Source organism: Camponotus floridanus, unplaced genomic scaffold (genome assembly GCF_003227725.1).
Source record: "Camponotus floridanus strain SB8 unplaced genomic scaffold, Cflo_v7.5 scaffold45, whole genome shotgun sequence".
In the NCBI taxonomy this organism is placed as follows: Eukaryota; Metazoa; Arthropoda; class Insecta; order Hymenoptera; family Formicidae; genus Camponotus; species Camponotus floridanus.
In genome coordinates, this window is record NW_020229603.1 from 1,303,256 (window position 1) to 1,326,258 (window position 23,003).

The window sequence follows — 23,003 nt, forward strand, 5'->3', positions numbered from 1 at the left end:
TAAAAGTTATCATATATCGTTGATATCAGTGAATTGTCCTGCAATGCCAAACATAATCGAACTGCGCTTTTGATTACGAAAATGGTCGAAGTTTATATGCTATATTTTTCAGATTTTCTTTTCAATAAACTCCATCTACATATTCAGATGTCAATGATAATGCGTCCCAAAAACTGAGCGTCCTTACAATAATTATCGTACAATTAATATAATTACAAATCAAAAGATTCCAAAAGTATAAGAAATCCAGATCACTTGACTTTTAAATTGAGATATATTAAATCAAATTGAGATATATATTAATGTAAATATTTTTACAAAATTACTTAATAGTAAAACATTAATCACACTAATGGAAAAAAATTAATAATTTACATGATATGTGGTGATATAATAATAAATATCATTGATTAAAAAACAGATCTAAATATGCATATTAAAAAATGTAAATTAAAACAAATAGAAACATTTTTTTAATATACATATATGTATTATATTTTTCTTCGTAAATAATGATTAATTTTTTCTAGTAAATGAGCGCTCGTTTCGACAAAAAGAATACTTGTTATTTTCTTCAAAATATGTATGTAAAATTACATATTATTAAAAAAAATAATATACAGTCAAATAAACATAATTATATAAATCATAATTAAAAATAAGAAGTATATAATCTCTCATCTGTAACTACGGGACATATTATAAATGTAACATGCGCTTATGTGATGCATTTATATCGATGTTTATGAAAAGTTAACATTTAACAAATCTACCTTTCCAAACATCAACAAATAGTATTATAATTTAGCGCAATAAATATCAACAACTGACAATATGTATACAGACAATATGTTAAAAATTTAAAGATTAAATATAAATCATTATAAATGGTTATATTATAAGTAATAGCTATCTTTAAAATGCTAATATCTATCTTTAAAATCAGAATTACTTTTTAATTTTCTTATCTTATCTTACAGTTACAGCTAATTATATTATACTTGAGTATTACTGTCCTAATAAAAAATATAATAGTCAATGTGACATCGAAAACTAAGTATTGAAGTAAAATTGAAGTTCTGATTAAATCGATATCAAAATAGTATAAATTATTGATGAATCTTCCGCTACTGTTTCAATTTTGAATCAACCAATTAATTATATCCAAATATTTTATAAATTAAGAATCAGTTTAGATGTTTATATTATAATTCGCGACAAAATTAAAAGTAAGATTCTACTAATTTTACTAAATATAAGACATTTAAAGAATATATATGTAAAAATTACATATTATTTTATATTTTATATAATAATAAATATAATATAATAAGTAAAATTCTATCTTGAATTCTCTCATAAATATACAAAAAATATAAATATTAATCATAATCATTATAATTAATAATGTAAAAGTTTTATAAAATCGAAAGAAAAGATTATTTTAGATATAACATTTATCCATATAATGTATTATCCATAGGAGAATATTGCTAATTTATTATAAATGCACAGAGTATTACAAAAAGATATACGCACGCGCAAAAACATTAATTTTCATTGAAAAAAAGAAAATATAAGTATGTTAAAATATTTATAAATACGATAATAATGTATACGATAAAAATGTATTGCATATCTCTCTAACTAATTATAAACTGAGATAAAAACTAAATATCACGTATTTATTGCAGTTATTATCAGAGATACTACTTTTAAAGCATTTTTTAGCTGCATAAAATATCTTATGCTTAATTTATTTATGCATATCTTATGCATATCTTATGCATATTTAACTAATTATAAACTGAAAAATGTAACGCATATTGTAATTGAACTTATAGTTATTATTTTCATTATTATAAATCGAGAAATTTTAAATGAAAAATTTATAATTATAACTAATTATAGCTAATTATACGTTTTTCTATACCATAATTTGATTGTTCAGATCAAAATGTGTCATTTAAAGTATTATTTTTTTATGATGTAATATTACATGAGAAAATATGATTTTTTTTAAATTTTTTGTTAATCTATGTGTTATTAAAAATGCATACTGTTCATGATTTATATTAATCTCTTAAAATCTTCACAGCAAACTGTAAAATAAATAAAAATTATTAAATTATTGTTTATAATAATAAACTGTTAAATGATTTATTTAGATGTGTAAAATAAATATAATAACAAAAAAGAGAATACAAGGAACATTAGAATATAAAATGATCAGATTTATTGATTAATGATCTATTGATTTTTCTTTAGAAGAACGATGTCAATCTTTAACTAATGTTTGCTAATATTGATGATTGTATTTGCAATTCTTGTAATATCTTACGATACTAACTCTAAAACGATACTTTCCTAAAAAAATTTTTTTTTAATTCTATCGGCGCTAATGAGAAAACTACCAGTAAACAGTAGTTTATCATTAAATTGGAAAAGTAATAAATTAAATTTTATTTTTATTTTAAAATTTATTATTTTCTTCTCTCTCTCTCCCTCCCTCCCTCTCCCTCTCCCTCCCACTCTCTCTCTCTCTTTCTCTCTCTCTCTCTCTCTCTCTCTCTCTCACAGTCTACATATTTCATAAATTACTCAGTTTATAATTAATCAGTTAAATATTCAAAGAAGTATATTTGCATATCTTTTATTTTATTTATTAATGTTACAAATTTTATCTTATTGATAATTATTTTTATTGAAAAAAAGTTGATTGTGTGTGTGTGTGTGTGTGTGTGTATGTGTATGATAAAGTATATTTATGTATGAAAATAAAATATAATCCCAAAGTAAAAAATAAGAATAAAAATATATAATTAGTAACTATTAATTTGCTATGAATTAACTGTAATATCTACGTAAATAAATCAAATTTGCAGAAAAGATATAAAGTAATTTTGATTAATAAATTTTAACAATAATACTAATAGAAGATTTTCTTATCATTAAAAAAGTTAACTTTTTCTTGTTTGGCATTTTGGCATTGTTGATAAAAAGATATTTATCATCTTTTATAAGAAGAAATATAGCTGTGATGCAAACTAATTTCTGAACATAATAATGTTGAAGAATAATACTGAATTGTGTTAGCACAATTTTTGAACTTTGACAACTTTACATTCTAAAAATACAAGAAAGCTCTATATAGTTAATCAAATATATTTTTCTTTATTTTCGTCATATAAATAGATGTAATACAATTAAAAAAATAATGAATTAGCGTATATAGTATTCCAATAAACAAAATTAATAAATATATGCTAACAATCTGATAATGCATTTTATAATTTATATTTTATATTTTTATTTTTATATTTATATTTTATATTTTCTTAATTCTTTCTTTGTTAATAATATTACTAAAATTTATAAAATATACTGTAAAAAAATCGACAATATCAAAAATTACAATACTTAAAACAAAATCTGAATAAAATATAAAATATAAAATCTAAATTAATTTTATATTTTCTTCATTTTTAGAACGATAAAATATTTAGTTATAATAAAATTGATAATATTTTTAATTGTACATGAATCAATTAAATTATAATATCAATGTTATATATTATTATATGTTATATTTTTTAAAAGAAAAATATCCGAAAAAGATTACAAATAGCAATGATTTAGTTAATTAAATTTCTAAGTCAAAAGATTATTACTCGCTTTTATATGTTTCACTTTTAGTTACATCAAAACATATTTGCATTAAATACACAATAAATTTGATAAAATAAGAGATAAATTTCAAATTATAAGTCTTAATTTTTCTAAAGTTAAATGCAATTTTCTAATTAAAAAACATAATAGAATTATGCATTTATTTTTCCAAAGGGCAACTAGGTAACTAAACTTATTGTTAGTTTTAACAGATATTTTACTTTGTAAAATTAAATAACACATTTTCAAAATCAAAGATTAATTTTAAAAAACTTTACTTTAATATATAATTGCTTCCTTCATTATTATATATTCTTCGAAAAATAATTTACAATTTATGTAATGTGGTAATAGAATGTATAAAATATATAAAATCTGTGTTATATCTATACAAGTAGCGCACTCTTTCATTCCTGAAACAACTTACTTATTAGTAAATAACTATGATAACTACTGAAACAAAATACAAGAACAGCACTTTATCAATGATTGAGAAGTTAGAAAATTCATTTATAGCACAATTTTTCATAGTACAGTCATTTAAGCAAAAATGTAAAATATTATATTCTGTGTAAATTCGTACTTTTATATTTTTATAATTCGCACTTTGGACAATTTATTAAAACAGTTTAATCTTTTATGTGTTTTGTTATAAATACAAATTTTTATATCAGTCCTCAAAAAATATGACAATAATGGGAATATAATAACATAAAATCTAATAGAATCCTATCACATATCTGTTTAAAGTCGATGCGTCGAAATATATCGAGCCTACATTGTAACCGCAAATCTGTTCAAGGAGATATGCTTGAATTTATCAAGCATATCTCCTTGAACATCACACGTCATACATCATGCGTCAGCTGTTTGTCAGTTTAAAGCAGATATATCCGAATTTATCGAATGTACATCATATAGCCATACCTGCTTTAAAAAATCTTCTTATTTTACTCTATAAAATAAAATATAAAATAGAATTATAAAATATAACAGTTATATAATATAATAATTAATTACAAAATATATTATAAACCATATTACAAAATTTCAAAAGAAATATAATACAAAATTTAATATAAAATATATAATCAAAAATAAGATAGAAAATATCTTATTATTAGATATGAGATATTTATTATTAATAATGAAAGACAATTATAAAGCTTATTTTAAGCTTTATTTAACACAAATTATTATGACCAGAATCATTAATAAATTTATCGATTTTATCCTTCTCTATTTTAAGAGAAAGAGAATAGAACTGAATAAAATTTTGATATATTTCGTTAAATATTCTAAAGAAAATAATGAAAAGATAGACAAAAGTTTTGATATAAGTTAATGATTAAATTAAATAAATTATGGTTTAAATTTGTTTCATTAAATTTTTTGTTGGGTATCGCATAAATTATGCTATCTCCAAACACTGAGAAATTTACGTATTTAGATTCAAGCTTGTGTAAATGTTTACGGCTGTTTATAATATTTTAAGAATCTCGCAATCAAAAAAATTCAATTCGTGTAACGTGAGTTGTTTTCAATTAATCTTTATCATTATCAATATCAACCATCCTGAGCGTGCATTATCAAGATCAAAATTTCCGGTACAGAATCTGGCAAACCACTTTCGTCACGTTCACTCATTTATTCTTATATATATCTTTTCCGTATACGGCACAAATCTTATTTTTCATTTGTATTACATTTTTGTCTTTTTTAAAATAAAAACGCATAACATATGCTGAAATTACACATTATTATTGTCCATCTTTAAACTCAATACCAAATATATATAGCACAACTAATCTTCACAAGATATTTTCTCAAATGCATATCGGAATGACAAATTCGAATGACGATATTCAATTAAAATAATTACAACGGAATTAAACGGAATAGACGGTTAGACATGCATTTATAGAGTCTAGAGTCAACTCTTAGCAAAAAAAAACAAATTTTCCGTTTAATACATATACATACATAAATATTTTTATTAACAATAAATTATTTAAATTATTATAAAAAACTATTTTAAATATATATATATATATATATATATATATATATATATATAATGAATTTTTTTCCAATATCAATTATATTAATATGCATAAATATAACATCTGAAATAATATCCAAAATGTAAAATGTTCCAAATATTTATGTAAAAGCAAATGTATAAAATATAAAAATTGAATAAATAAATTTTAGGAATAAATAAGAGTATATTAAAATTAATTAAATTGATACACTTAAAATGTATATAAAAATGTATATGTATGTATGTAAATGTATTTATACATACATATTTTTATATATACTTAACGTATATTAATTAATTTATTCTAATAATGTCTATTCTACTCTATATTGATATTCAAAAAAAATTCATTATATATTAAAATAGTTAAATAATTTATTCCTAATAAAAATATAAAATATATTTTTAATTATGCATTTTCAACTAAATTATAAATAATATTTTTAGATTAGAAGTTTATAAAATATAAAACATAATACAATGTATATATATATATATATATATATATATATATATATATATGTATATACACATGTATATATCTAATATATCTATGTGTAAGATTTCTTGTTTCGTCATAGAAATCTTTAAAATACGATGGCCTATGTAATTATCATTTCCTTTTCTTTAAATTAGCATTCTTTTCTGTTGCGTTCAAAATGCGTAATCATGTTAAAGAATAAATATTCCCCTTCCTTCTATCCTTGAATTACCTTTATATACTCTCGCATTTCCTTATTTTATAGTCAGTAGAAACGCAATTGTTGTTGAGTTTACCACGAAAGCGCTATCATTATTTTCTTGTAGTAACTAGTTAACATTCATCAATTCTTTAAATATCTAGGATGAAAGGAAAAATATTCTAGATATATTAAGCAACATTTAAAAAGTTTAAATATTCTAGATATATTAAAAGATATATTAAAAGTTTAAATATTCTAGGTATATTAAAAACATTTAAAAAAAAGCATGTCTATATATTGCAAAAATTAAATTGAAAGAAAACTATATAATTATATATCATATAAAAAAGTGATTAAGTATTATTGGAAATCATTAATTTTTATTCTATCTTCATAAGAATTAGAATTGTAAAAATTGATAAAAAACTTCTTACTACGTAAAAGAACGAAATGACACAAAGAAAATCTTACATTGAGGACATGTTGAATATGGATTCGGATTATCCAAGCACAAGTCATTATGAAAGTGAAATTCCTCAATTCTTTGCGGGTTGTAATGTCCTTATAACAGGTGCTTCCGGTTTCGTTGGTACACTTCTAGTAGAAAAATTATTGCGGTAAGTACATTCTTTTATTCATATAATAACTTACTTAATGCAATGTACAAACAATGTGTAAAATAATATTGAGACATAAACATAACATGAAATAATTCTTCGGGCATTTCATACAAAAGTTAAATAATTTTTCTTTTAATTTTACGCATTACTCGAATATAATTTCTATCGTTAAATTACACTATTATTAACAAATTAAAAACTGACCTACAAAAGTGGATTTTTTCAAAATATACATTTTTTAGCGACAAAATTCTAATATATTTAATGTCATATAATAAAATTTTTACCATATTACCATATTAACTCAAAATTATAACAAACTACTTGCCAAAAATTTTATTAAAAATGGAAAAAACATCTATAGATGCTGTCCAGATATAGAGAAGATGTATATATTAATGAGAACAAAGAAAGAAAAATCATCAGAACAGCGATTTAAAGAACATTTCAACAGCCCTGTAAATATAAAGAAAATATTTATATAATTAGATAAAAGAAATTGTGTGTATACACTATGTGATTTTTTTATATTTTGAATTTATAGGTTTATGATAAATTAAAAAAAGAACAGCCCAATTTTAACGTCAAAGTCATAATGATAGAAGCTGATATAAGCAAATTAGATTTCGGATTGTCACCAGAAAATCGAAAACGTATTTTAGATACAAATATAATTTTTCATGGGGCAGCGACTGTACGATTTAACGAATCCATACGACTTGCAGTCAATATAAACGTGAGAGGAACGAAACAATTTCTTCTCCTCGCGAAAGAAATGCCAGATTTGAAAGTATATAAAAAGATTATTTTAATCGAGATTTATTTTTATGATTATAAAAATGCGAATTTGATTACACAATTATTTTTCAGGCATTCATTTATATATCTACTGCATTTTCGCACTGCATACATAAATTCATTGAAGAAAAGTTTTATCCTCCACCTATTGAAACGGATAAAATTTTAACATTACTCGATATTTTGAATGATGAACAGATGGAAAAATTAATACCGACGTAAGTGTTCTTTTAAAAAATTTAAAAATTTAAATATTAATACATTTACTTAAATATTTTATTACATTATCAGAACACTACAATGTATGCATAATTTCTTAATTCTCTTTTTTTTCTCTTCTTTTTTTTTCTTTTTTCCTTCATATGATACACACACACACACACACACACACACACACACACACACACACACACACACACACACACACACACACACATATATATATATATATATATATATAAACTTATATTATTAATGTAAATATACTTTCAATTTCAGCTTTTTTGAGAATATAAAGAATTTGTAATATACATTTAAATATTTCTTGAAATGTTGTTTGCATTTTTAATCTCAATTTTTATCCTATTTAGATAGATTTCGATGAGTTTAATTTATGTATAAATTCAGATCTTCTTTTGTTTTTCAAGCAGTTTCACTTGAAGATATAAAAGAAACAGAGTTTTTGCAATATGCATAAAATATGAAAATAGATATTAGATTGAATATCGAGATTAAAAATAAAAAGGAATGTGTGATTTAGGCTTTTCTATTCGTAATTTGTGCTCGGTTGATATAAGAATGCTATGAGAATGATATGAGTATTATTTATAATCTTTATCTTTTATTGATTAAATGTATAGGTTAATAGGTAAATGGCCGAATACATATGCCTTTACAAAAGCAATTGCTGAAGACACTGTGCGGCAATATAGTATTGGAATTCCAACCTGCATCGTGCGTCCATCAATTATAATATCAACGGTAAAGGAGCCAATGCCTGGATGGATTAACAATGTATATGGAGCAGTAGGCGTAGTCATGGGTGCTGCCATAGGTTTATTACGTACTTTGCATTGCCCACCTGAATATGTAGCAGAATTGGTGCCCGCCGATTACGTCATCTCTCATCTTGTTGTCGCGAGTTGGGACATCGCCAAAAGGAAGTAAGATTATATTATCAAAAGAAGATTTATTTTAGATATGTAAGATTAGTTTATTATAATAAATATAAGTTTATTATAATAATTATAATAAATATTATATTACCAAATTAGTTTCAATAGCAATACGAGTCGAGCGTCGATGTTATGACACATTTATTTATTTATTATACAAACAAAGGTATAAAACAAATAAAAAATAATAAAAAATAAAAATTAAATTAAACGAAGGAATAGCGAACGTTTCGACCCTATTTTTGGGTCATCTTCAGCATAAATGTGATGATGTGGTAAAAATATAACAAAAGTGTTACATATCTGAATCTTCGTTGACCCAAAAATAGGGTCCAAACGTTCGCTATTCCTTCGTTTAATTTTATTTTTTATTATTTTTTATTTGTTTTATGCCTTTGTATAATAAATGTGTCATAACATCGACGCTCGACTGGTATTGCTATTGAAACTAATTTGTTAATTTTATATTTCGAGTCTTATACCTCTATTATTTGTAATAAATATTATAATAATTTATATTAATTAAGATTAAAATTTTGTAAATATATATATATATTTATAATGTACACACACACACGCGCGCGCGCGTGTGTGTACACATAATAGAAATATAATAATATCTAATTTATATCCGAGATTTACTATAATATATATATATATATATATATATATATTTATATATATATATATATTTATTTATTTATTTATTTATTTATTTATTTATTTATTTATTTACTTATTTATTTATTTTTATTAAAGATAATTGAAAATCTAAATATTAATATAAATTTAAAAAATGTACTTATTCTCTCTCTCTCTCTCTCTCTCTCTCTCTCTCTCTTTCTTTCTCTCTCTAACCTCCTTATTGTATAATTTTTATTAATATTTTATTATATACAACAAAAAATAAGATTCTAAAAGATACAATACTTCTTAATTTTATTATCTATAATATATATTTTACATTATAGAAATGCTTTACTAAGCATTGAACATGCGAATCCGGAAATACCAGAAACCGAGAGAGTACCCATTTATAATTATGTGTCAACATGTCAAAATCCCATCACTTGGGAGAGATTTTTGAATTTGAATAAAATGTATGGCATGCAAGCAGTGAGCACGCATATATTATGGTATTATATGCTTGTGCTAAACAAATACAAATTCATGAATGATATCTGCGTAATATTCTTACATACAATACCTGCTATAATAGTTGATACTCTGCTCTTTCTTAGCGGTCGAAAACCCAAGTAAGACTTTCATCAATTTCATCTATAATATGATAAAGAATTTCCGCAGAAATACAGATTTTTTTACAATTTACAGATTACTACAGGTTTATAAGAAAATAAACAAATTTAGCTCTGTAATATCATACTTTTCCTCACAACAATGGCAGTTCAGTAATGATGCCGTTATAAGACTCTGGGAACGTATGAATCTAGCTGATCGCGAAATTTTTGACTTTAACATGGATAATTTGGACTGGGAATCATATCTTAAACATATGATTCCTGGTATGCGCGTATACTTAGCTAATGATCCAATGGAGACTCTAGAAAGAGGACGAGCAAAATATAGAAAGTAAGTTTGCTTCTGCGTGAATTTTTATTATAATTTTTATCTTGTAAAACGTACTTATAATGAATTTCCTTTTTTCCAGATTAAAAATTGCTCATTATACATTAATAACTGTTCTTTCAATTCTGCTAGTATGGGGCATTATAAGTATAATAATTCGCATAATATCATTATTTTGATTTGTAAAATTTCCCTTTTTATTAAAGTCTTATTATATAATGACAAAAGTAAATCACGATAAAAAAAGAAATGATTACAAATAAATCCTTGTTTTTCCATCTTTTCCATTGATTGTACTGTTCCATTGATTCTATATACATTTCGAGAAAAAAATTAACGACACATGCTATTTTCTCATTCTTGCATAATCACTAGTTATGTACTTAAGAAATGACATTCTTGATGTTGTTTTTCATTAGAGTTTGAAATGATATAATAGATTTCTTAAAAAAAAGTTTTAAGAAGAATATAAAATAAATCAAATATAATGTTTTAAAAAGGATATAAAATAAAAGAAATTTTTAATAAATATTTAAATAAAAAATTAAGTTGTTATATTTTATTAAATGTTATAATATATAACAAATTGTAATAACTGTGTGTAAGTTATAATAAAAGTTGTAACAGTATAATTAATTGTAATAATTTTTTTCTGCCTCAACATCGTATTTGATATATTGCTTGCTAACTTTGTATTGCTTAGTGGCTTTGTATTTTTTTTATTATTATATATTTTCTATTATTTATATGTAAGTTTTTTTATTGATACATCTAGGAACTTAACATATGTATAAATACCACATTTACTATATAAAAATAAAAAAAAGAAATAATAATAGAAAACTATGAAATATTACATTATATTTTATTTTTTTATTTTCAATTTATTTTGTTAAGAATTATATCTTTTGTGTAAAAAAAGTATATATATATATATATATATATATATATATATATAAAATATATAAATGTATACATATTTCTAGATTTTGGATTTCATACATTGTATATTAATTTGTGTGACACATTTATGTTTTTATAACATTAAATTCTTCTTAATAATGTTTATATATATATATATATATATATATATATATATATATATATAGATAGATAGATAGATAGAAATCGAATTTTAAAGATATTATTGAAACATTTGATTACATATTATTAGTTTAGTATAGATGCTTGACACATATCATTATCATAATATGATATTATTACATTTTTTTATTAAAAGAAGAAAAAATTATTCGTCAAAAATATAATTTTATTTAAATGTTTTCAAATTATTATCTTTTTTAGATTGTCATTAAATGACTTTTCAGTTTTTTTCTGACGTATTTTATAAAACATCCGGAATGTCAGAGGTGAGAATATCATTGACTTCGTAAAACGTTCCTGAATCAGCATTTATGTCACAGCCCAATTTATTCTATGCAAATGCTGTTTTTATAATATCCTTGCCGATCAATAATACATTTTGCTATGTTGCATAACATATTATTGCATGTTATAATGTGAAATTACAGCACTTAATAATGTCTTATACAAAATGAAGCAATTTAACTACATATTAAACATATTAAATTAAACTATTAAATTAAACATATTAAATTAAACTACATAAACATATTAAATTAAACTACTTAAACATATTAAATTAAACTACATATAAATAAGTTAATTTCAGTGATCTGTTTTTTTTCCTTTAATTTAATTTTAATTTTTTTTCTCATTTAAAATTTGTGTACATTTGAGAAAATCTTTTTTAAATAAATGTTTATATTATAAATCATTTATATACAGGGTGACCCATTTTAACTTAGGCAGCCAAATAACTCGAAAAATAAGGACACTACGAAAAAATGGTTAGAATCAAAATTTCGTCATTTCGAGGGGGATGTACAATGACGTTAAAATCAGCCCCCCCACCCCTCCTCCTGGTCGGTGAGGGGGGGCAAGTTTGAAATCTTAAATGGAACCCCCTATTTTTCATTGCATATTCTTGTAGCTTATCTCGAGAGCTTTCCAAAACACTATAATTAAGTACCTTTTTATTAAGTACTTTTTGAGTTATAAGGCTTGAAATAATTTCTTAATTTTACATAAACCATAAAATATCTAGTAAACCATTCATTTTTCGATTATCTTACCTTCATACTTTTATGTACAAAATAATGAGAGGAATCAATTGGTGTAAAGAAAACATACAGTTGTTTTTAAGAAAAAATATGGAATTGTTAATTGCAAATTACATATTTTTTCTTAGAAACAACTATGTGTTTTCTTTACACCAATTGATTCCTCTCATTATTTTGTACATAAAAGTATGAAGGTAAGATAATCGAAAAATGAATGGTTTACTAGATATTTTATGGTTTATGTAAAATTAAGAAATTATTTCAAGCCTTATAACTCAAAAAGTACTTAATAAAAAGGTACTTAATTATAGTGTTTTGGAAAGCTCTCGAGATAAGCTACAAGAATATGCAATGAAAAATAGGGGGTTCCATTTAAGATTTCAAACTTGCCCCCCTCACCGCCCAGGGGAAGGTGGGGGGGCTGATTTTAACGTCATTGTACGTCCCCCTCGAAATGACGAAATTTTGATTCTAACCATTTTTTCGTAGTGTGCTTATTTTTCGAGTTATTTGGCTGCCTAAGTTAAAATGGGTCACCCTGTATATACATATGTGTGTGTATGTGTGTGTGTATCATCTTTTAACTACGCCTCTATTAAATTTTATCAATGTTTTATTAATATTTTATCAATAGTGGTTCAGTACAATTCATATTTAAACCTGTTTTGTGTGACGAGTTTGTTTTGTCTCGTCATGAGAGTGTTTATCAAGCAATAATATGCGATCAAGTTTTATGTAAAACTGGACAAAATTATTATAGAAACAAATGAAATGATGATAAAATGCAGAATGGGTTGGAAAAAATTCACTAAAAGCAAAGATACTCCGATTCTAAAAGTTAAGAATAAAAACAATGATCATTGCTTTTTTTATGTAAAAGACATAATTAACAAAGAATTTGTTCCACAAGGAACAATAATTGATTAAATTTTACAAGACCGTCATGGAATAGTCAGTCATTTATTTACGACCTGAGATGAAAAGGAATAGTGATTGGTTTCTGCTCCATGAAGCTCCGGCGCATAACGCTGCAATAATTTTCTTTCCTCCAAACTTAAACTAAAGAAAGCCGATTTGGCGAAATTTTGTGAAACAGATTTAAAACAATGTTACAAGACAATTAAACAGCGTTTCAATTTCGTATTTTCAGAACACTTTATATAAGCTGAATGAACGCGCCAAGTTCTGTATGATATTAGAAGGAATATACATATTGAAAAAAAATAATAATATTATGTGTAAAAATATAACGACTTCTTTATTTTTGGTAGAGGTAGTCCTAAAACTTTATAGCCGCATCGTATATATATATATATATATATATATATATATATATATTTGTGATTCAGATATATGAAGTTTAATCAAAGTTTAGGGATATAAGAGATGAATAATACATAACGTTTTTAATTAATAAGAAAACAATATATAAAAATTTAAGACTGAAAATAATACTATTGTATATATAGCGTAATATATACTTTTTATTAGAATCCGAGCGTGTGTACGTGTGTATGTGTGTAAGCAAAATAATACCAAGCAACAATATACAACATATCTGTCTCTAGTAAATTATTTAATATTCGTATGATTTTTCGTAAAAATAATAATTTTTAGCATAATAATGTTAATAATGTTAATAATGTTAACAATGTTAATATTAACAATGTTAAAAACGATTAAAAATGTACATAACTATAAAATCTGAATATTTATTTTCTATTTTTATACTGTTATGTTTCAATTGATTTCATGTAAATTTTTAAAATATATTAACTGATCTTGAAAAAAAAATTTATTCTGCATTAAAATAATTAAATAATTAAATAATTTATTGATAATAAGAATATTTTATAAAAATGTAAAACTTTTATTAGTCCTTTATCAGTTAAATTATAAGTAATTTTTTTAAATAAAAAAATTTAAATTATAAGATATATATATATATATATATATATATATATATGTACATAAATACACATACAGACAAGTATATATAAGATTCTTTTGCTTAGTCACAGTAATCATTAAAATTCGATAGCCAATGTGTAGGTTCCTCGCTTTCCTTCTCTTAAATTGAGTATTCTTTTCTTGCGTTATCTTGCGTTTAACATTATACATTTATTCAATATTAAAAAAGTTAATGTTCCCCTTTTTTCTGTCTTTCAATTCTATTTATACTCCTGTAATTTCTTATCTTACTGTCAGTAGAAATGCAACTGTCATCACGTCTAGACACAAGACTTCCTATAGTTACGGTGTTGTAATAATTATTATATTTAACATTTATCGATTCTTTATACGGTTATATCTCAATGAAAAGGATTCTAGATATATCTTAAAAAACATTCTAGAAAACACTACGTACATACATTGTGAAAATTAAAATTATATAAAAACCTATATAATTCATTCAGTTCATTAAAATAGTGATCAAGTATCGTCCAAGGTATTTATTGATGTGAATTTTTTTTCTGGCTTCATAAAGATTAGAATTGCAAAATATTTATGAAAACTCTTGCTACGTAGAACAAAGAGATCCAAAAATGGCAGAAAAAAAAAATTACATTGAGGAAATGTTAGATATGTCAGATTCGCCATTAGACGCTAGCCATTATCAAAGTGAAATTCCTCAATTTTTCGCGGGTTGTAACATTCTTATAACAGGTACTTCTGGTTTCCTCGGTATACTTCTGATAGAAAAATTATTGCGGTAAGTATTCTTTTTCATAAAAATGAAAATCTTCAATACAATGTACTAACAAAATGCAAAATATTTTATTAAAGCTTATGTAATATCAAAGCTAATGTAATATCAAACAGATCTTCGATTTTTATAAGATTCTTCTTTTATAATAGCTAGTGCATTACTAGAATCACGTAATTCCCCCACTCTATCGTCATATTATATATCTATCGCTATATTTTTAACAAATTAAAACTTGAACGGATTTTTCCAAAACATTCCTTTTTTTGAGGGGATATTCCTCTATTATAATATTTAATATAATTATTAAACTATCAACAAGTTTATCAAAGCTATATATCATATAAATCACGTATAAATACATGCTAAAAATTTCATTAAAACAGATAAAACATTCATATATATATAGATGTTGTCCAGATATAGAGAAGATTTACGTATTAATGAGAGCAAAGAAAGAAAAATCACCAGAACAGCGATTCCAAGAACACTTCAACGAACCTGTAATACAAAAAAAATATTTGTATAATTAAAAAAAAGAGATATACACTCTATATTTGATTTTTTTATTTCTTTAGGTTTATGACAAACTAAAAAAAGAGCAGCCCAATTTTAGCACCAAAGTAATAATGATACAAGGTGATTTAAGCAAATTGGATCTCGGATTGTCACCGGAAAATCGAAAACGTATTTTAGATACAAATATAATTTTTCACGCGGCAGCAACTGTACGATTTAACGAACACTTGCGACTTGCAGTCAACATAAACGTGAGAGGAACGAAACAATTTCTTCTTCTCGCGAAAGAAATGCCAGATTTGAAAGTATATAAAAAAATTCATTTTACTCGAGATTCATTTTTGCGAAAATGCGACTTTGATTACATAATTATTTTTTAGGCATTCGTTTATGTATCTACCGCATATTCGCACTGCATACACAAATTCATTGAAGAAAAGTTTTATCCTCCACCTATTGAATCGGATAAAATTTTAACATTACTCGATATTTTGGACGATGAACAGGTGGAAAAATTAACACCGGCGTAAGTGTTCTCCTAAAAAATTTAAAAATTTAAATGTTATTTAATATATTTATTCAAATATTTTATAACATTACCAGAACATTACAATGTATGCATAACTTGTTTCTAATTTCTCTTTAACGTTTTTCTTTCTTTTTTTTCCTTCTCTTTTTTTTCTCTTATGTACTATATATTGTATTTCCTAATATACATTTAAAAACATATAATAAATTCGGTTGAACATACTAATGTATTATTGTAATGCACTGGTGTACATTCAATATGAATAACATTAATAATAACTCGTAATATTCATTATCTTATTATTTCAGTTATTTATATTATGATAAATTTTAGTTTTTTAATATGCATCAAGAGCGTACTATTATATCCAACCGAAAATTCACTATTGTGTTATTAATATAAATATATTATGCTTTTTATTTAACTTTGTTTTTTAAGAATATGAAAAAGTTGTAATATACATAGATACTTCTTGAAATTTTGATTCTATTTTGAAGTTCCATTTTTCCTAAATTTATGAATTAATTAATTTTTAAATTTATGAATTTATGAATTAAAATTTAAGAGATTTCGATATAAGTTCAATTTATATTATCTTATTTTTTTTCTCAAACAATGTCACTTGAAGATATAAAAAGCTGAGCTTTTGATATGAAAGTAAATTTTAGATTAAATATTGAGACCAAAAATAGAGGAAAATTGCAATTCGGACTTTATGACTCATAATTTGTGTTTGATATATGTGTTTGCAGATTAATAGGTAAATGGCCAAATACATACTCCTATACAAAAGCAATCGCTGAAGATGTTATGCGGCAATACAGTAATGAAATTCCAGTCTGCATTGTACGTCCATCAATTGTAGTATCAACGGCAAAAGATCCAATACCTGGATGGATTAACAATGTATATGGAGCGGCGGGTGCAGCTATGAGTACTGCTTTAGGTTTATTACGTACTATGTATTGCGTACCTGAAATTGTAGCAGATCTAGTGCCCGCCGATTACGTCATTTCTCATCTCATTGTCGCGAGTTGGGATGTAGCCAAAAAAAAGTAAGATAATTACCGAAAATATTTGATTTATATATTTTACATATAAGATTAATGCGTACCATTTATATTTTTGCGTCCATGGATTCAATTTTGATATATCAAAATGCACTATGCAGCGATCGTTCGAGATTCGCAATCCAAATTAAATTAATAAAGTCATCATTTAATTTAATGTAATCTGAATAATAATATCCGAATATGAGAAACAAAGTTGTTCCTAAACTGCATTGTTTAATAGTTGCTCTGGATTTTATGTATATTATTAATTACAAATAAATCTCTTGACAACACGTTCAGAGACAACCACTCAGAGACCGATATAGTTTCCATACAGAGATGAAATCGCGGGACGCAATAATATACATTCAAATATTGATATATCTATATCTATATATATATATATATATATATATATATATATGTATATGTATATCAATATGTATATATATATATATATATATATATATATATATATACATAAAAATATTCGAGCAAGTGTCGTATATGTAAAAAAGATGTTATATTTATTTCCTTTCCCTTAATATTTTATTACATAATAAAAAATAAAATATTAAAACATATAATAATTAATAATTTTATTATTTGTTATATATAATTCTCGTTGTAGAAATGCTTTATTAAACATCGACAACGCAAATCCAGAAATATCAGAAATCGAGAGAGTGCCAATCTACAATTATGTGTCAATATGTCAAAATCCCATTACTTGGGGGAAATTCTTCGACTTGAATAAGATTCATGCTATGCAAATAGTAAGCACGCATGTTGTATGGTATTATATATACGTGTTAAACAGATCCAAATTCATGAATGATGTCTGCGTCGTATTCTTACATAAAATTCCTGCTGCCATAGTCGATACTCTGCTTTTTCTAAGCGGTCGAAAACCCATGTAAGATTTTCATCGATTTCATATAACGAAGAATTCCCGCAAAAATACAAATTTTATAATTTATAGGCTACGAAAGACTTACGAGAGGATAAACAAATTTAATTCCTTAATGTCATACTTTTCCTCACAACAATGGCAATTCTGCAACGATTCTGTTATAAAACTCTGGGGACGCATAAATCCAGCTGATCGTGAAATTTTCGACTTTAATTTGGATAATTTAGACTGGGAATCATATCTTAAGTATTTGTTTCTTGGTATGCGCATATATATACTTAATGATCCAATAGAGACTGTAGAAAAGGGAAGAGTGAAATATAAGAAGTGAGTATACTTCTGCTTTTAGTTTTTATCTCACAAAACGTATATATAATGAGAAAATTTGCTTTCTTCTAGGCTGAAGATTGCTCATTATACATTAATAACTGTTCTCTTGATTTTGCTAATTTGGGGTGTATTAAGCTTAATGAATCGTATATATTATTATTATTTTGATTTGTAAATTTTTTTTCTATTAAGTTAGAGCAAAAATAAACTACGATAAAAAAAGAATGGAATGTCTGCAAATAAATGCTTGTCTTTACGTCTTTTATGTTGATTATACATATTTCATTTTTCTAGAAAAAAAAATTTAATGTTCAGTATGTGTTTTTTTTTTCACTCGCATGTGAAATCGTTCTTATGCATGTAAGAAGAAACGTCCTTCATATTGTTTTTCATTAGAGTTTAAAATGCAGATTTATACAGTGAACATTTAACGAACCAAAAAAAAGTTTCAGAAGAATATAAACAAATTTTTAATGAATTTTTAGATAATAGAATAAACTATTATTTTATTAAATGTTATAATGTTAAATTATTTAACTGTAATTTTTCTCTTGAATGTACTTAATGTCATATAAAATACCCTAACTTTGTATTTTTTCTATTATTCATGTGTAAATATATGTACTAGTATGTATAATTACCACATATTGTATAAAAGAAAAGAAAGAGAGATCATTGATAATAAATAAATAAAAAATGATATGGTAGAAATTCTCTACACTGGTTTAATGTTCATTTTCCTGGAAGATGAATCGGTCATGCTAGACTTGTATTCCGCGTTCACTGAATTTAATCTCATTAGATATTTTTATATAAAATGCTCTAAAATAAAAAGTACATGAAGTGCTTATTAATGGCTTTCAATCATTAAAATAGAGAATAGTACAAGAGTGCGAAAAAATTTCAGACGTACAATGTCAGGCAGCCACTCGCTCTCTTATTGATAGGTGTAAAGCTTGTCTCCAGGCTGGAGGTCATCATTTTGAATAAAATATTTAATAATTAAATTAAATTGTTTGACTAATGTAAAGCAATAAAGAGGATAAATCTAAATTATTTCGACATTTATTCCTATAATTCTATAACTTTAAAAGTCAATATCTCTTTAACGAAGCGTTTGCGAGCAAACTTCCAGATAAAATTTTTGTTTTGAGGTCCTGAATTTATATTTTAAGTTTGGCCATTTAACTCGGAAACACCCTATATGTGTGTGTGTATTTATATATGTATATATATATATATGTATATATATATATATATGTATATATGTATATATATATATATATATATATATAATATAAAAATGTATATGTATTTCTGAAGAGATTTTGAATTTCACACATATATATGTAATATATTTAAATTCGAGTAGCACTTGTATTTTTATAAATTAAAAATTTAATTCCGAATGATATGATATATAAAATTTACAATAATTTCTATAAATATTTAAATAAAAATAGCTTTTAAAATTTTAAAAATCATTTATTATTACATTATAACTATTATTTCATATTTATTATTATATTTTTATTTATTATGATTAGAACATTGACATGTTCTGTCTCCACACATTTATACACACATACATTATAATAATAATAAGATAATAAAATACTTTTTTATATACTTTATATACTTTATAATATTTTTATTAACTTTAAAATATTTCTTTTGAAAGAAGAAAAAGTGATTCATCTAAAATATAATTTTAATTAAACTATTTTTGAGTTTTTAACTTTTTTATTAGATTTTTATTAAATATTTTATTAATAACCTCTTTCTGTTTTTTTCTGATAAAACATTTCTATAAGACATTCGAAATATCAGAGGTGAGAATCTCATTGACTTCAAAACATTGTTACTATAATATTAAATCACTACTTATATCATAAATAATTTATGTTACGCAATTTATATTATAGTTTATAAAAGTTTTATAATCAACACATTATCTCATATCATATGCACATTACGTCATGCATTGTGCGCTAAATAATATATTATAATACGAAACATCTGCGTACAAATGAATTGACTTCAGTAATTTATTCTTTTTTAGAAGAATAAATCATTGAAATCAATTCATTTGTCAATTCATTATATATATATATATATATATATATATATATATATATATATATATACAGAGTGTTCTAAAAAGGTATGTCAAAAATTTAAGGAGATATTTCTCACACTTGAAGGATGAAAAAATGTTATAAGGACATAGATGCGGAAATGCTTATTTCAGGAGTTATGTTGAAAACACTGTTAGCTGTATTACTTACACAAGGAAAAATTTAGGATTAATTATTGTAGACGACAATCGCTTATTTATATGTGGTTTTAATGTGACCTTGAGTATGTTACAATAAATGTTGAAAATGTTCACCATTTTCCTGAATACAAGCAGTGACACGTCGATGCATCGATTCACGGACACGTTCAAAAATACCTGGCGTACAGCGGATTGTCTCACAACCTGCAGTAATACGGTCACGAAAATCTTGAATATCACGTACTGGTAGCATTTTTGAACGTGTCCATGAATCGATGCGTCGACATGTCACTGCTTGTATTCACAAAAATGATGAACATTTTCAACATTTATTATAACTCAAGAACATTTATTATAACTCAAGATCACATTAAAACCAAATGTAAATAATAATTAAACGATTGTCGTCTACAATAATTAATCCTAAATTTTTCCTTATGTAAGTAATACAGCTAACAGTATTTTCAACATAATTCCTGAAATAAGCATTTCCGCATCTATGTCCATATAACATTTTTTCATCCTTCAGGTGTGAGGAATATCTCCTTAAATTTTTAACATACCTTTTTAGAACACCCAGTATATATACATATATATAATTTAGTAATTTTGAAATAAACATTTCTCAGCATTAAAATGGTAATTTTAAATAATAATTAAATTGCATTTACACTATCGTGACATTTATTATTTAAATAAATAAATTTTAGCACAATTAAATTAAAAAATTAAATTGAAAAGCATTTATTTGCCAATTTTTAATTAATTTTTTAATTGAATTTTAGCAAGTTGCCTTCAGAATGCACCATTTACCATTTTATCATTTAGCGACATAAGGTATGAATAATAGTGAATGCTGGTTAATAAGAAAACGTAACTAAAATAATAAAATATAAAAGTCTGAGACTAAGAAAAATAATATGTTATATATATAATGCAATGTATTTTTTATTAGTAACAGATATATATATATATATATTGCGTTCCAATATTATGTGACATTCACTATAAATTTTCAGTACTGGCAGTGAATATTGGAACACAGTCATAATATCAAAATATTGCAAAGTAATATGTAATATACCTGCTGTTAATAAATTACCGACCATTCGTAGTGGTTATTAGCAATGTTGATTACTAATATTAACGAAATTAAAAACGAAATTCAAGTTACAAAATTGTATAATCTGAATATGTAATTATATTTTTTTTCTAGAATGCATAATTGATTTATAATATAATAAAGCTCTTAATTAAGCTCGTATACAAAAAATATTTAAAAATTTTATAATGAGGTACTAAGATATTTTATGAAATATATATTATTCTATAACTGCATGATGCATATTACTTATGCTGTAATGGTCTGAGTATCATATTTCTTTATATAATTTTTTTATTTTAATTAGCTAAAGATTTAAATTGAAAATATAATCAGTCTTTATAAATCTAATCATTAAAGTAATAATAAAAAAATTAGTTAATAATTGATAGGATTAGAATATTTATTTAGTAAGCAACTATAGAAGAGTACAGAATATCTTTTTACTAATTTGCTGGCTACATATAGGAATTATGTAGTCTTCTCAGCAGAGGTAGATGGCAGCATGAGAATAGAATTTATTTTTCATTCTATAACACGCTTTATAAAAAAAACTTTCACAAAAAAGATTATATATAATATTTTATATCATTTTATATAAATACTGTATTTGTATTCATGTTCTTATTAAACATAGACATAACTAAATAATTTGTAATTTTTCATTATGCAATTATTATGTATGGTATTATGTAACTTTGAAAATATTGTTTCTATACTTTTTTATTACATATAATCCTTATTTTTTATTATATAATTCAAATTTCAAATGTAAAAAAAATTAATTCATAAACATAGACAAATAATGCCATGTATTTCATACTATAAATTACTTCTCACTAATCAATTCTAA

At 23.9% G+C, this 23,003-nt stretch overlaps 1 protein-coding gene across 1 annotated transcript; it reads left to right on the top strand.

The window, feature by feature from the left end:
• Nucleotides 1-6,772: 6,772 nt before the first annotated feature.
• Nucleotides 6,773-18,983, top strand: LOC105256749. The gene is made up of 17 exons (XM_025411895.1): nt 6,773-7,013; nt 7,381-7,474; nt 7,561-7,806; nt 7,887-8,032; nt 8,675-8,977; nt 9,961-10,245; nt 10,322-10,579; nt 10,659-10,746; nt 15,075-15,084; nt 15,250-15,433; nt 15,837-15,930; nt 16,006-16,251; nt 16,327-16,472; nt 17,228-17,530; nt 18,159-18,443; nt 18,510-18,767; nt 18,840-18,983. The coding sequence occupies exons 1-17, from the start codon at nt 6,847-6,849 to the stop codon at nt 18,943-18,945; spliced, it is 3,219 nt and encodes a 1,072-aa protein (XP_025267680.1). The 5' UTR covers nt 6,773-6,846; the 3' UTR covers nt 18,946-18,983.
• The last annotated feature ends 4,020 nt before the right edge of the window (nt 18,984-23,003 follow it).

Coding starts and splice junctions, on each gene's coding strand:
- LOC105256749 (XM_025411895.1), top strand. CDS start 6,847: ATGACACAAAGAAAATCTTACATTGAGGACATGTTGAATATGGATTCG. Junction 8,033..8,674: donor ATGGAAAAATTAATACCGAC/GTAAGTGTTCTT, acceptor TTAAATGTATAG/GTTAATAGGTAAATGGCCGA. Junction 8,978..9,960: donor TGGGACATCGCCAAAAGGAA/GTAAGATTATAT, acceptor TTTACATTATAG/AAATGCTTTACTAAGCATTG.